At 40.4% G+C, this 14,074-nt stretch overlaps 1 protein-coding gene across 2 annotated transcripts in view; it reads right to left on the bottom strand.

Annotated features, from left to right (window-relative positions):
* Nucleotides 1–1,155: 1,155 nt before the first annotated feature.
* Nucleotides 1,156–14,074, bottom strand: part of GPR19 (G protein-coupled receptor 19) — a 30,434-nt gene continuing 17,515 nt past the window's right edge. Inside the window, exon 2 of one of the 2 annotated variants that reach the window (XM_011993636.1) lies at nt 1,156–2,565. In XM_011993636.1, coding sequence (XP_011849026.1) covers nt 1,296–2,543 — 1,248 coding nt within the window. In that variant the 5' untranslated portion in view covers nt 2,544–2,565 and the 3' untranslated portion in view covers nt 1,156–1,295. Of the gene's footprint in view, nt 2,595–14,074 lie in introns of both variants that reach the window. The other variant, XM_011993635.1, reaches the window with a different exon arrangement.

Below are 14,074 nucleotides of genomic sequence, written 5' to 3'. Positions count from 1 at the left end.
ATAAAAGGGATGATAATAAATATATCACAGAATTGTTGAGAGGATAAAGGGGATAATGCATGTAAAATTGCTGAACAACTGGAGTTATTATTTGCAGCGCTTGTTAACTAGGGCGTGAAAATGCATACTAGTCTTGTCTCTAAACCCTTTATTGTTTAAATAAACACATTTTTTAAATGTGCTGGCTGGTCCTCGATTTGAAATAATGGAGATCCGGGAACCAGAGGAAACATATTCCCTAGTTATCACAGGCAAAGAAGAGTTTGAGCTTGGCCAGGGTATGGTGCTGTGCCCTGGAGAGAGATGAGGGAGACCAGGCTCTGGCTAGAGAAATGGCCTCGAGTTTCTAGGAGAAGGAGGAAGGCAGTCCTTGCCCTTGCTGTCCTGGTGTATAGGGGTAGGGCTGGGCAGCTGAAAGTCTCGGCTTGAATTGCAGAGCCTGTACAGAGAAATGCCATCTGTCATGTCTGTCTTCGGCATTTTTTAGATATGCTAGCAACAGCACCTGCGCATTTACTTGTATATAACTCAAAAATGGGAGGTAAATGTCCTAGACACAGCCTAGATGGGACACAGATGTCAGGAAAACATTGCATTGACTTTGCATTTTTCAAGGCTTCATCAGCTGCTTAGATTAAGGAAAGATAAAAACAAGAGAAAGAGCAAGAGAAATTAGGCAACTCTCTGCTTTTCCCCCCTAAGAATCCTGATTAAAATCCAACCACAGAAGACTTCCCAGCAAGTTCCAATATATGACATGCTTTCCATTAGCAGATCTGGCTTGTGGTTACTTGGAGGAAGGTAACAAGACAACCTATACACTATTAACTCATCATAAATGTTGCTTAGTGAAAGAAATATAAATCTCTGAGACAGGTGACATGGGGATTTCATTTGGAACTGAAGCCCATAGTTATAAAACTTCAGTAAGGAGGAGAAAAACAAAACAAAATAAAACTAGATTGAATCATTAATCAAAGACTGTGTATATGGCTTAGGTTTATGTTTTTGAACCAACAGTAAATAAGTGTTAAGAAGGCATTTCTTTTTTATGCATGTAACTAATATATTAATAGTAAAAGGACCGTTGGCTGTACTCAAAGTGAATGTTTTCCCTAAAACATAAAAAGCAAGTAAAATAAAACCCACAAAAACTACAATAAACAAATGAACGCGTTTTACAAAATAAAACATTTCCCTTGGAAAGTTGAGGGAAAACAAATATGTAAATAGCTTCTGTTTTTATAATTAAAGCTTTTTAATCTCTGGTGCATAACAATTGAAAGAATGAGAAATTAAACAAAAGTATTTGGTGGATTTGAGTTAATGGGCCAAGCAAGCTTTTTTTCCTTGGCTTCTCTGTCAAATGAGTCATAGATTGAGTCTTTGGTAATAGTTTTGGCCATGGAAGGGATTTCTGAAATGCCAACATAGTTTTTTTTGGCCATCCTTGAACTCGTTGTGATAGTATAGGCATTGCTTCGGTAACATTTCATAGAGGACATGCAAAAAGTCTCTTTCATCCCTCTCCGAAAATTGGCATTATAAATTGAATACAGAGTAGGTTTAGAGGCTGAAGAACTAAAGGATATCCACGTGATAGCTGTGAAAACAAGGGAACTTTTCTTATAGTCTTGTTCATGTGGGTGCCATAGCTGAGCTACATGAAAAGGCAGCCAGGAGAGCAAAAACAACAGATTTAAAATGAGGAACATCTTGATGGTTTTCACTTTTGTCCGAGGGACAATGTTCATTGTCCTCCTCACTGTTCGGCCATCTGTGCCTATTCTCCAAATATATTTTATGACCTTTTGGTAAAATAAAATTATGAGGGCAGAGGGAATCACAAAGCCCACCAAGAAGTGGATGACGGTATAGGCAGTGCCTTCCCAAGAGGAAGGGAGGAAATAGTTACAATGACTGTCCCAGTTGGAGCCATAGAAAAAGAGCACAGGGGTCACAAAGGCTGCATCAAAGATCCACGATGCTGCGATCATTTTCTTGGCTTTTTCTCTGGACACCTTGAAGCTCAGAGGATAGACGATGGTGTAGAACCGGTCTATGCAGATGGAGAGGAGAACATAGATCTGGACACCTGGAGTGAGATACTGAAAATATCGCACAACCTTGCACATTGCACTACCAAGCGTCCACCTTCCAGTGGTGAACTGGAGCAGGACGAAAGGCATGCTGGCAACGCTGATGAGAAGGTCAGCACATGCCATGGAGACCACAAAGTAGTTGGTGGTAGACTGAGTCCTCCTACTCCTGTGGATGACCAAACAAACCAGGGAATTGCCGAAGATAGAAAACAACCACAGAGTCCCAAAGAAGATGCTGGCTGTGGCCACTTCCCCGGGTTTCAGTCCATAGTGCAGATGTGTTTGGTTGCTCATCCAGCTGTGCTCCTCACCTAATTCCATCAGGTACTGGCTTGGCAGAGGTGTGGCTGCTGCAGTGCAGCTGCGGTTTTGGAGTGGTACCAGAAGTGTAGGAATAATCAACTGTGGCTTGCTGTTATCCATTCTGTGAGCAAAAACCATATTCACTTTTTTCCTCTTAATTCTGGATGGGGAAAAGAAGAATGAGGCCTCCTGTTAAAAAGGTGTCATACAGGTTGGTTATGATTATGAAGGCGAATGATCTTATTTGACATTTAGATTGGTTGTCATTGTCTATGAGTAGGACTTGTGCATTGGCAGGAAAACATAACTACTATCCAGAAAAAGCCTGGCCCCCATTTTGTTTTCATTTTAGGAGCTGTTTCAGCAGATCCCAGCTCAGGCTCTCTCTGGCCTCACCTTCTTTTGAGCCTTAGTCATAATACCAAGCCCCACTCCTACACATATCCTTTTCCCTGTACTCATCAGAGATCACAGAGGATTAGGGAATCTCAAATCTGGCTCATGCTAAGGGTGTTACCACCAGCTGAAGATCTGCTGGCATTCTGGGCAAGTATGTGAGAAGTTCCTAACTGTCATGAGGTTGCAAGAGAGGAAAGCTTGGGCAGATGAAAACACACAGATTTTGACTATGGAAGTAGCTAACAGCAGTCTGTGAATAGAGACTGGCTAGCTACTGGGAAGGGTGCTGTCCTTACTTAGTGTAGATTTTCCATCATAGAAGGATCATGGTAACACATGGAGCAATCAACACTGCTACATGAGCCAGAAATAGCTCCTAATTTAATGACATGTGAAAATAGGTTGCTTTTTCTAGAAGACACAGTTCATGCACTAATAGCTTGCCACCTACCAGTGACATATATTTTGATGCTATTCTGTTGTTGTTGTTTCACAAAATATTGACTGAAGAACATACAAGATGTCCTCTAAGAAATGGAACCAGGTTACGGGAGACCTTATGGCAGTCAGGTGATTAAAAACAACAACAACAAAAAATGTAACTGTTAGCTAAGCATAGTGGTGAACATCTATAGTCCCAGCTACTCAGAAGGCTGAGGCAGGAGGATCACTTGGGCCCAGAAGTTTGAATCCAGCCTGGGCAACATAGCAAGACCCTATCTCAAAAAAAAAAAAGTAACTTAAAATTACTAAGCACTTTTTAAAAGCTTACAAAGCTTATAGTTCTTAGATATAAAAGAATATTTTAAAGTTTAGCGTTTATTTTATACTTTTTGTATTATTCAGTGAGGAAAAAAGTCACACTTTTTAAACAGGCAAAAAAGATGAACTAGTTGTGGGCCATTCAATTAAAACTGAAGTGATTTTGCTCACAGATTTTAAAGGTTCAATGTGGTCTGAATCCAGGAAACGAAAAGAGAAACAGTAGCAATGTAATCCATAATAACCATAACAATTATGGTGATTAGCGTAAGAGATAAGGATAAACATTAATATTTTCCAGAATGTGCCCACTAAAAGTAAAAGCCCATGCGGGGTTACAGCCACCATTTTGCTGAGATTCCATCTGGCCTGTGGCACAGGGGATGTGGCTCCAGCAACAGGCTTTTCTCGTGGTCACTAGTTTCTTTCTTGGTGGGCTCCTGTGTCTGCACCTCACACAGAAACATTTCTCAAGTGACAGTCAGGATTAGATAATAGTTCATAATGAAACGATTCTTAATGACTAATTTTTTCTTTTTTTTTTCTTTTTTTTTTTTTTTTTTTTTTTTTTTTTTTTTTTTTGAGACGGAGTCTCACTCTGTCCCCTGGGCTGGTGTGCACTGGCATGATCTCTGCTCAATGCAACCTCCACCTCCCAGGTTCGAGAGATTCTTGTGTCTCAGCCTCTCAAGTAGTTGGGACTACAGGTGTGCGCCACCATGCCTGGCTAATTTTTGTATTTTTAGTAGGGACCGGGTTTCCCCATGTTGGCCAGGCTGGTCTTGAACTTCTGACTTCAAGTGATTCGCCCTCCTTGGCCTCCCAAAGTGCTGGGATTACTGGTGTAGCAACTGTACCCGGCCCTTGTTTTTTCTTTGAAGGATTTTTGTATTAATTTGTGGTAGAGAAAGAAGTGTTACTACATATCATCTTCACCAAAAAGCCACATTCAATACAAGTCTGGTGCTCCAGGCAATATACTCAATGCTGTTCTGTTATCTTTAGGCTTTTTTGTCTATGAGGCAACCTTACTTAAGCAAGCTTAAGTAAGATAATTAAAATTTAAAAAATTTTTTTAAAATGTGTTTTTGCCACACAGAAAGCCAAAATAATTAAACATTCTGATCACTAAAAGATCTTTAAGCATGCTGGGAAAATGATAGCCAATGGTAAGAACAGCAACCATACTTTCCATATAAGAAATCAAGGCCAGGTGCGGTGGCTCTCGCCTGTAATCCCAGCACTTTGGGAGGCTGAGGCGGGCGGATCACAAGATCAGAAGATCCAGACCAACCTGGCTAACACGTGAAATCCCCGTCTTTACTAAAAATACAAAAAATTAGCCAGGCGTGGTGGCAGGCACCTGTAGTCCCAGCTACTCAGGAGGCTGAGGCAGGAGAATTGCTTGAACCTAGGAGATGGAGGTTGCAGTGAGCCAAGATAGCGCCATTGCACTCCAGGCTGGGCAATGGGGTGAGAGGTCATCTCCAAAAAAAAAAAAAAGAAAAAAGAAGGAAATCAGGACATAAGATCTAAAATTAGCATTGTCCTAGAAAATCTGGACTGCATGACCCTCATACATATAAGATTGAAATCATCTTTTCGCCTTCATATGTGTAAAACCTATGAAACTTTAAAAAAAATCTTTTAAGATTTAAAGTTTAAAAATAAACTAAAACAGACAAACAATTTCCCCAGACAGAACACTGTTCTAACTTTTCTGGGATGCCTGTGGCCTGAATAAAACAGGAGTCCACAGGCACTTTTCCTTAATGCTCACACTTGAAAACCTGTGACCTTCCTTCTGTTTCTTTCTTCCTCTAACAACAAAACTGTAAATGAAACTCAAGCTCACCGCTTTAACTAAAGCCTGGGGGCGGGGGGCCCATCCATCATTTGCTGCAGCTGCTTTACACCCATGAGTATGTCTGCCCATTTCCCCAGCCCAACCACTTGGAAGCAGAGGATCTCGATGCTCAGAAACAGGACGAGGGAGTCTGAGGAATTTCTGAGTCTAGGTTTCCTCTGCTGGTGGCATGAGTTCTCACTGCACCTAAAATTGCTGTCGTTCTGAATATTCATTCAACAAACCAAGAAACTGGGCTAGGTATTAAGAAAACAAGGATACGTAGGGCCCATAAAATAAGCAGTGTGCCAAATTATAACTCAATTTGATAATAATTATAATTAACTGCTAAGAAGAGAACTATGTACAAGGAGCTAAGTAAGATAGAAATAGGGACCCAGTTTTGCCTGGGTAAGGGGAAGAAAAGGAAAGGCTTCATAGAAGAGGTGAAGTTTGAGCTGGGAGCTTAGAGGATGGATAGGACTTCTTCAGGAAGACAAGTGAATAAAACATTCCAGGGGAGAGAGAGAGCATGTGGATTTAATTTTGGGGTCATTTTTCTGGGTTGATCTTTTTTGGAGCCCTTTTCCCCTCAGAAACATAGTTTCCTTCAGACCATGCCTCTCAGAGTACATAGTTTCTAAATGCCCTACAATCAAACTGACCTAAATTTTTCCTCTGGTTACAATGAGAGGTTATATTTTCCGCATTCATGGGCAGAAATGCGGTCAGACAGTGGGTAAGAACATTAGCATATCCAGAATGGTTGTGGTACCCTTGTTCATACAGCATCTTGTTAGTCCTTTACTGCAGCATTTTCCATTTGTTTTGCTCTAGCTTAGCCATACAGTACTTTGGAGTCTCCCAGGGAGCTTTAAAACATGTTGATGCCTTGGTCCCAGCTTGAGGGATTTTAATTTAATTGCTCTGGAGTACAGCCTGTGTGTTGGATGTTTCAAAGTTCCCCAGGTGATCCTGATGTGTAGCCAAGATTAAGAATATCTGCTTTAGAAATACCTCGATGTTTCTGTCTTCTCCAATAAACTATGGACTCCAGTAGGGAGATGGGGATGCTATTCCTTTTCTCCGTGCTCTACAGCTTCCGCTGAAGTTCTTTACATTAATAATTGCTTATTAGATGTTTACTAAATTGGATCTGTAAGGACAGAGAGCTGAAATAAATGACTCTTACTCTATGTGCCTCTGCTAGGAGAATTAAATGCAGATAGAAAATCATTATATATTGTCAGGGAGCTGAAACAGTGGGGACCATGGTGATAGCGGAAAACATGACTCCTGATAAAAGCAGGGCAGGTGAAACTGAAGCTACCAGGTCAACTGCTATATGAAACAGATATCTCATCTCAGGGAAAGCGAAGGCAATTTAGGTGTCCTCAGACAGGTTCTTGCACTTTCCTCCCAGAAAAAAGGTCTGCCATATTATAACTAAATTCTAGGGTGTCAAAGTAAAGTTTCAAAAAGGCCTCCCCTGCTCCATTAATTTGGATAAAAATATATCTTCAAGGGGGTGTTTCTGAAATATAAGATCTGGTTAATTAGTAATTCTCTTCAGAGCTATCCATGTGAAGTAATTTTAGGACAAGAAAGCCTTCTTCACCTCTTTCCTGTTCAACCTATCCCTTCCCAGCCAGGTCTGAGACTACCATTTGGCATACTCCCTTGGCTGAGATACTGAAGGCCCTTATTTATCTCTATCTGTATATGATCTAAAAGAGGAATCATTCATTTATCCTATTATCTACTTCTCATCCATGCAGGCTTCAAGATTAATACATGAGTGGGGAAAAAGGTAGATGGGTTGTCATAGTACAGAACTGGGGGCCAGGCATGGTGGTTCACAACTGTAACCTGGGTGGCCGAGGCAGGCGGATCACCTGAGGTCAGGAGTTCAAGACCAGCTTGGCCAACACGGCAAAACCCCGTCTACTAAAAATACATAAATTAGCCAGGCGTGGTAGCACGTGCCTGTAGTCCCAGCTACATGGGAGGCCGAGGCAGGAGAATTGCTTGAACCTGGGAGGCAGAGGTTGCAATGAGCCGAGACCATGCCACTGCACTCCAGCCTGGGCGAGAGTAAGACTCTGCATCTCAATTAAAAAAAAAAAAAAAAAGAACTGGGGACTGGTTGGGTGGACCCCTGTAATGATGGGATCCTGGGGCGCCTGGGAGGAGAATGTACCCTATCACTTTGCTTTGTAATTTTTATTTTGCATGTTTGTCTCCCCCATTAGGTTATGAGTTCCTTGAGGATCGGGACTATGTCTTTACTTCTATATCCCTGGGGCACATAGCTATTAAAAAAAAGGTTTAATGAATATATGAATGGGTGGATATGTTAGTAAAAATTATCCAATACTTGAAAATAAGGCAAAAAAGGACATATTGTTTTAAGGTCATACAGGGACATTATTAAATGGACCTCTCCAAGGATTATTTAATTCTCTGGGAGAATGTACCTGTGCTTGACTTTGCTACTTAATATTTAACTAGAGCTCAGACACTGTGAAAATATTTATATGTTAACTTGTAGATTTCTTTCTAGCAGAAAAAAATAACCTCAATGGTTGTGGACTTACTGCCCTCTAGGACATTAGCCAGTTTAGTGTTTACCTAGCAATTTTATGCTGAAATTCTTTTTTAAAAATGCCTATAAAGATGCATTCTTCAAATGCTCTTGGAACCAGCTTTATTATCTCATTGGTTCCTTTGGTATTATGTTAATAAATCTTTAACATATGTTCATCCCATATTTGTATAAGTCATGATTCTAACTTTTTGAAAATCATACTTTGTTGGATGGAATGGATGGATGAATGACTGGAAGCTAAAAAGAGGGAGTAGAGGACCACAGAGAGGAATGGGGCATAGTCGACAAACTTTGCCTCACAATTCTGCATTAACTGTTGGATAGGTTTTTCAGTTAGTTGTTGGGGTATTTCTAGACTTAAAAATACCCTAACAACTAACTTTTTCTCCTCTTGTGATTATAAAGATTCACAAATATTCTCACAAGGTAGAAAGACCATTTTTATTTCTTGAGATTTGTTTAAAAATTTAATGTCAAACAAGAATTTTTATAATGTTGATGTTTTACATGACTTGGTTGAAAAAAAAAACACAATAGAAACATTTTTTGTAGAATGCTAAGTATCTGCTGGACCTATATGGATACATATGGCTATTTACTAATGAGCAGTAAGATTACAGTCATGACAGTAGTTATAGCATTAATACAACCAAGAATTAATACTTGTTTTTGTGCTTACTATGTGCGGCACTTTAAATGTGTAACCCTTCAAAGTAGGTAAAATTACTGGCCTTGTTTTACAAATGAAAAAAAAACTGAAGTTCTTCTCCAAAGTCATACAGTTGGAAAGTGGTCACTCCAAAGCCCTTGCTCTTAACTACCCTCAGGGTTTCTTGATCAGTGAGACCACGGAGGCCTGAATTCAGAGAGTCAAACTGGATGTACATTGGTAAGTCTTTCTTGACTCTTCATTCAAACAGAGGAATACAAAGTTATTCCCTAGAGCCTATCCACAGATACATCTGTTGAATATGCTAGCTCAGAAATATGTGACATAGTGAACAGTTTTAAAAAATGATCACTTCCACAATGTACCGCACAGAAGCTTAGCATCAAAAGTGCAGCAGACATGCTGGCCTGGAGAAATAACCTTTCTTCAGAAAAAAGAATGTGAGAGTATTGGAATTTCAACATGATGTATAATTAACTGTTGCCTTTTAAACAGAATGAAAACAGAATTCTAGACTTCAATTTGAATTGAAGTGAGGAAAAAATTTGATCAATTGTATTATCCCACTAGGAAATTATCTTATAAATTTTCGTTGTTTAAATTCAGGAAATACCATGGTACGGAGATTTTATCTTAAACCTTTCATTGTTGTCCAGGCTTGATTTGCTTACATGTGAAAATGGGAAATGCCTGTAACACTAGTGGGCTGGGACTGGCTTACATAGGGAGCCCTGAGCCAACTGTATATACATTTCTTCCCCACTTCAGGCTCAAAGACATCATGTTGATATCATGAATCAGCCATGGTAAGAGTATGGCAAACACCAAAAATTGAAGTTTTGTTTTCTTTTCCCCCCTCTGCAGAGCCAGTTGTTAAACATTTACCTGCACATCACTTCCAGTAGGGCAGGGCTTTCAGGGCAGCCTGTTCTAAGTCCTGAACTTACACACATTCCTGAACTTAAAAATGGCTCAGGAGGCCACACAAGCTCTTCTGCAGCTTCCTAAGTGGCTCTCTTGCTGTGTGGCCTTGAGATAAGACTCTGGTGTATGTGTGCTTGTGTGTGTTTTATAGAGATGAGGTCTTGCTATGTTGCCCAGGCTGGTCTTGAACTCCTGGGCTCAAGCAGTCCTCCTGCCTTGGCCTCCCAAAGTGCTGAGATTATGGGTGTGAACCACCATGCCCAGCTGAGATAAGACTCTGACATGAACATTAAGTGGCTTATAAAACTACATAAGGCTAGGTAGCCACCAGCATGACTGTGGTGGGGTAACAGGAAAACCAGAGAGGGTGAGACATGTTCTTACAATGTCGACTCAGATGAGGTTGCTAGATAAAATACAGGATGCCCAGGTAAATGCGAATTTCAGATAAATAACAAATAATTTTTTAGTAAAAGTATGTCCCATGCAATATCTCATGCAACATTTTGCTGATGTCCTATATTTTTATTTGTTAAATCTGGCAAACCTACACCCAGAATGTAATCTTCTGCTAAAAAATCTATGTTTTAAATCTCACACAGTAGGCATACTGCAAAGCAGATATGTATGTAGGCTTTGAAGTCAGTTGCATCCTATTCCTGTCACTCATTCCCTAGCTGGGTGACCTTGGCCAAGTTACCTAACCCTCTTGAGCTCCAATTTTCTTATCTGTAAAAGAAGAATAGTCAGTTCCTATCTCATTTGATTATTATAATTAGATGAGAGAATATACACAGAACTTAGATGAGTTAAAACATGTACATATGCCTGATATGAGGAAAACAACAGGTGTTATTTTTAGATATAGTTCTACAAAACACCTAGTTCTGTGTCTGGCACATAGCAACTGCTTCAAAAATTAATCTTTCAAACCATATGACAAACAAATTTTAGTAACCATATTACACATCACATACTATAGTAATAATACTAACATTGGTCACATAATCAAGGGTAAATGACTTTTGTGAAGGGGCCTGGGTACCTAATCATCATTTACAACAATATTTTTAAGGGGAAAATCGTTGAGGCCCAAATAAATAAACACATTTTCTCCAAGTTGGGGATGATTTTATGTGACACGTTGGCCAGATCAAACTTTTTAAGATCTCCTACATCAAAATATGTAATACAACTGGACTGAATATGCCTTTTCCAAAAGCCCATAGAATCCATTCTGCCTAAATTATTTCCATTAGAGGCTGGGCATAATGGCTCACGCCTATAATGTCAGCACTTTGGGAGGCCAAGGAGGGCGGATCACCTGAGGTCAGGTGTTCAAGACCAGACAGGGTAACATGGTGAAACCCCATCTCTACTAAAAATACAAAAAAAAAAGCAATTAGCTGGGTGTGGCAGCTGGCGCCTGTAATCCCAGCTACTAGGGAGACTGAGGCAGGAGAATTGCTTGAACCTGGGAGGCAGAGGTTGCAGTGAGCTGAGATCGCACCACTGCACTCCAACCCAGACAAGAGAGTGAGACTCCACCTCAAAAAAAAAAAAAAAAAAATTATTTCCATTAGATATTTTGAATAACTGCAAAAGAACCTCACACTGCCAATGAAAACAGAGCTTCCACCACCTGAGACTCCTGGTGCCACAAGCTTATAGGCCTGGAATTTTCTCTACTGGTCTTTTTCCTTTCCTCCTCTTATACAATATATATATAAGTATTCCTCCATAATAATCCAGCTCTGTACCTTTCGAACTGTTTCCTAACTGGGATCAAGCAGTTTCTCAAGCTCAGACTGGGTGTATTTTCTTTTTGTTTGGAAACTGGATATGCTTTCATGGTAACATGATTTTTTTAAAAAACAGAGCTGTTTTCAAAACAGCTTCTTCTAACTTCATAAAATAGCTTAAAACAACCATGAACATTCCTGGCTCAGAAATTCTGCCTATCTAGATTTAAGGGACTATTACTCTCCTATCACATTTGCCTCTTTCTTTATCCTTCACATGAATTCAAAAATATCACCCTCTCTCACAATTACAGCATCATCCTTTTTAAAGTCAAGATCCCTATTAAAATATAAATGTTTCTTAAAGACTGGTTGTACTTTTTTTTTCGGTTTTACATTTTATCAGTAGAGTAGTGATCTCTGAGACCCATTCATTCTATCTCTGAAATCTACGATTAGTGAAAATGAGAACAGAAGAGATGCCAAAAGCAAAAGCCGTGAGGACCATCAGTAACTGAGAGAATTAAGATGGAGTGTCATTATGAGAAGGGCTGGGTGAAGGGTGAAAGGTGAAGTTGAAGAAGATAAACTTCACCTCCTTGACAGTTTTGTGAAGGAATGGATAACCGCTGGGTAGATACCCTACCCAAAGGAATATAACAGAAAGGAGCCTGAGTTTTACCCCACATGTTGTTCATAGGCTGCAGTCCTCCCCTAATTCTTTGCAAACAATGTTGCATGAAAAAAATGTTAGGTCATGTTGGCATCTCTTTGGAGGTGATCACCCCCATGAATGTATAAAGAATACTATCTAATATTTCTCTTCCCAACTGCTGCTTAGTAGAATTCCTTGTATACAGCATACAGCTGCAGGTTTAATACTGAACTTCCCCACCTCCCTACATTCACACAAAATCTGTAAGGTAGGATAAAATGTAAAAGAAACAAGTGCAAAAAAATTTCGCCCTGGCCGGGTGTGGAAACTCATTGCACTTTGGGAGGCCGAGGTGGGTGAATCACTTGAGGTTAGGAGTTTGAGACCAGCCTGACCAACATGGTGAAACCCCACCTCTACTAAAAATACACAAATTAGCCAGACGTGGTGGTGGGTGCCTACAATCCCAATTATTTGGGTGGCTGAGGCAGGAGAATTGCTTGAACCCCAGAGGTAGAGGTTGCAGTGAGCCAAGATTGCACTACTGCACTCCAGCCTGGGTAACAGAAAAGATTCCATCTCAAAAAAAAAAAAAAAAAAAATTCACCCTAAGAAATGACCATTTTGTTATGATGGCATATTCAATCATAACATCTATCCATTTTTTTAAAAAATCACTTAGTATGGCCAGAGTTGTGTTCATTGCTGGGGACACAGATGTTATAATAACCAGACAGACCAGATCCCTGTTTTTATGGAGCTTACTTTTAACATGGGAAACAAATAATAAACGGCTAAACAAATAAAAATGTCAGTAATTCAGAAATGATTAGTGCTATGTAGAAAAAGAAAGCAGAATGGGTGACCAAGAATTGGTGGGAAATGGAATGGCAGATGGCTGGTTAGCTGGTTACCCAATGACCATTCCCAACTCCTCCCTCTCCTACCTTACTTACGAGGCTAAAAAGGTAAGATAATAATTTCCCCACCATCCCTTTCAGCTAGGTGTGGTCACATCAATATAATCGTCTTCTGGCCAGAGACAAGAGAAAGTCTCCCAGCAGGGGGTTGGGAGGTTCTCAGAAAAATGTTTCTTCCTTGAAAAAAGGAAAGAGGTGTGTGGTGAGTATTCTCATGGGCCTGGCTGCCTCTCTGCTTCTTACCACTGTAAACTGCCATATGAAGATGTCAGGGCACTGGGTGGTATCTTCTGAGGTCAGTAGAAGTCCTGAGACTCACCGAGACACAGTGCCCTGACACTGTGGTGCTGCTAGGACACTCACCTCCAGGTTTACTAAATACAATCAATGTCTTTATGGCTTAAGCCACTTTGAGTTTTGTTACTCACCTCTGAAAGCACCCTGACTGAAACAGGGTCTGGTTTTAGATGGAGCGGTTAGAGAAAGGTTCTCTAAAGAATCTGCCCCTCATTGGGGCATCTGAAACCCCAATGACAGGAAGCCCGCCATGACATTCAAGCAGAAGAAGTGATGAATGCAAAGACCCTGGTGTAGGAATGAGCTTGTTAGGTGGCTGTAGCATATCAATGCCGAAGAAAATGATACCTGATATAACCAGAAAGGTGGGCAAGGGTAGGATTACACAGGGCATTGTAGGGCATGGTTTTATTATATTGAAAGAAAATCCATCGCAGGTTTCAGGCAAAGGAGTGAAATGAATATGACATTTTTTTAACCCTCTCACTCAGATTTATGTTTTAAAAATACAACTTTAGTTGCTGTGTAGGTGGCCAAGAGTAGAAGCAGGGAGAATAGTTAACAGGCTATTTATTACACCCAGCACTTTGGGAGGCCGAGGCAGGTGGATCACTTGAGGTCAGGAGTTCGAGACCAGCCTGGGCAACATGGCAAAATCCTGTCTCTACTAAATATATAAAACTTAGCCCGACATGGTGGTGGGCGCCTGTAATCCCAGTTACTTGAAAGGCTGAGGCAGGAGAATCGTTTGAACCCAGGAGGTGGAGGTTGCAGTGAGCTGAGATCGTACCTCTGCACTCCAGCCTCGGCGAAAGCTAGACTTTGTCTCAAAAAAAAAAAAAAAAA

This window comes from Mandrillus leucophaeus, unplaced genomic scaffold (assembly GCF_000951045.1).
Source record: "Mandrillus leucophaeus isolate KB7577 unplaced genomic scaffold, Mleu.le_1.0 Scaffold431, whole genome shotgun sequence".
Lineage (NCBI taxonomy): Eukaryota > Metazoa > Chordata > Mammalia > Primates > Cercopithecidae > Mandrillus > Mandrillus leucophaeus.
Note: the sequence above shows the minus strand (reverse complement) of the source record. Positions and strands in the feature narration are given on the sequence as shown.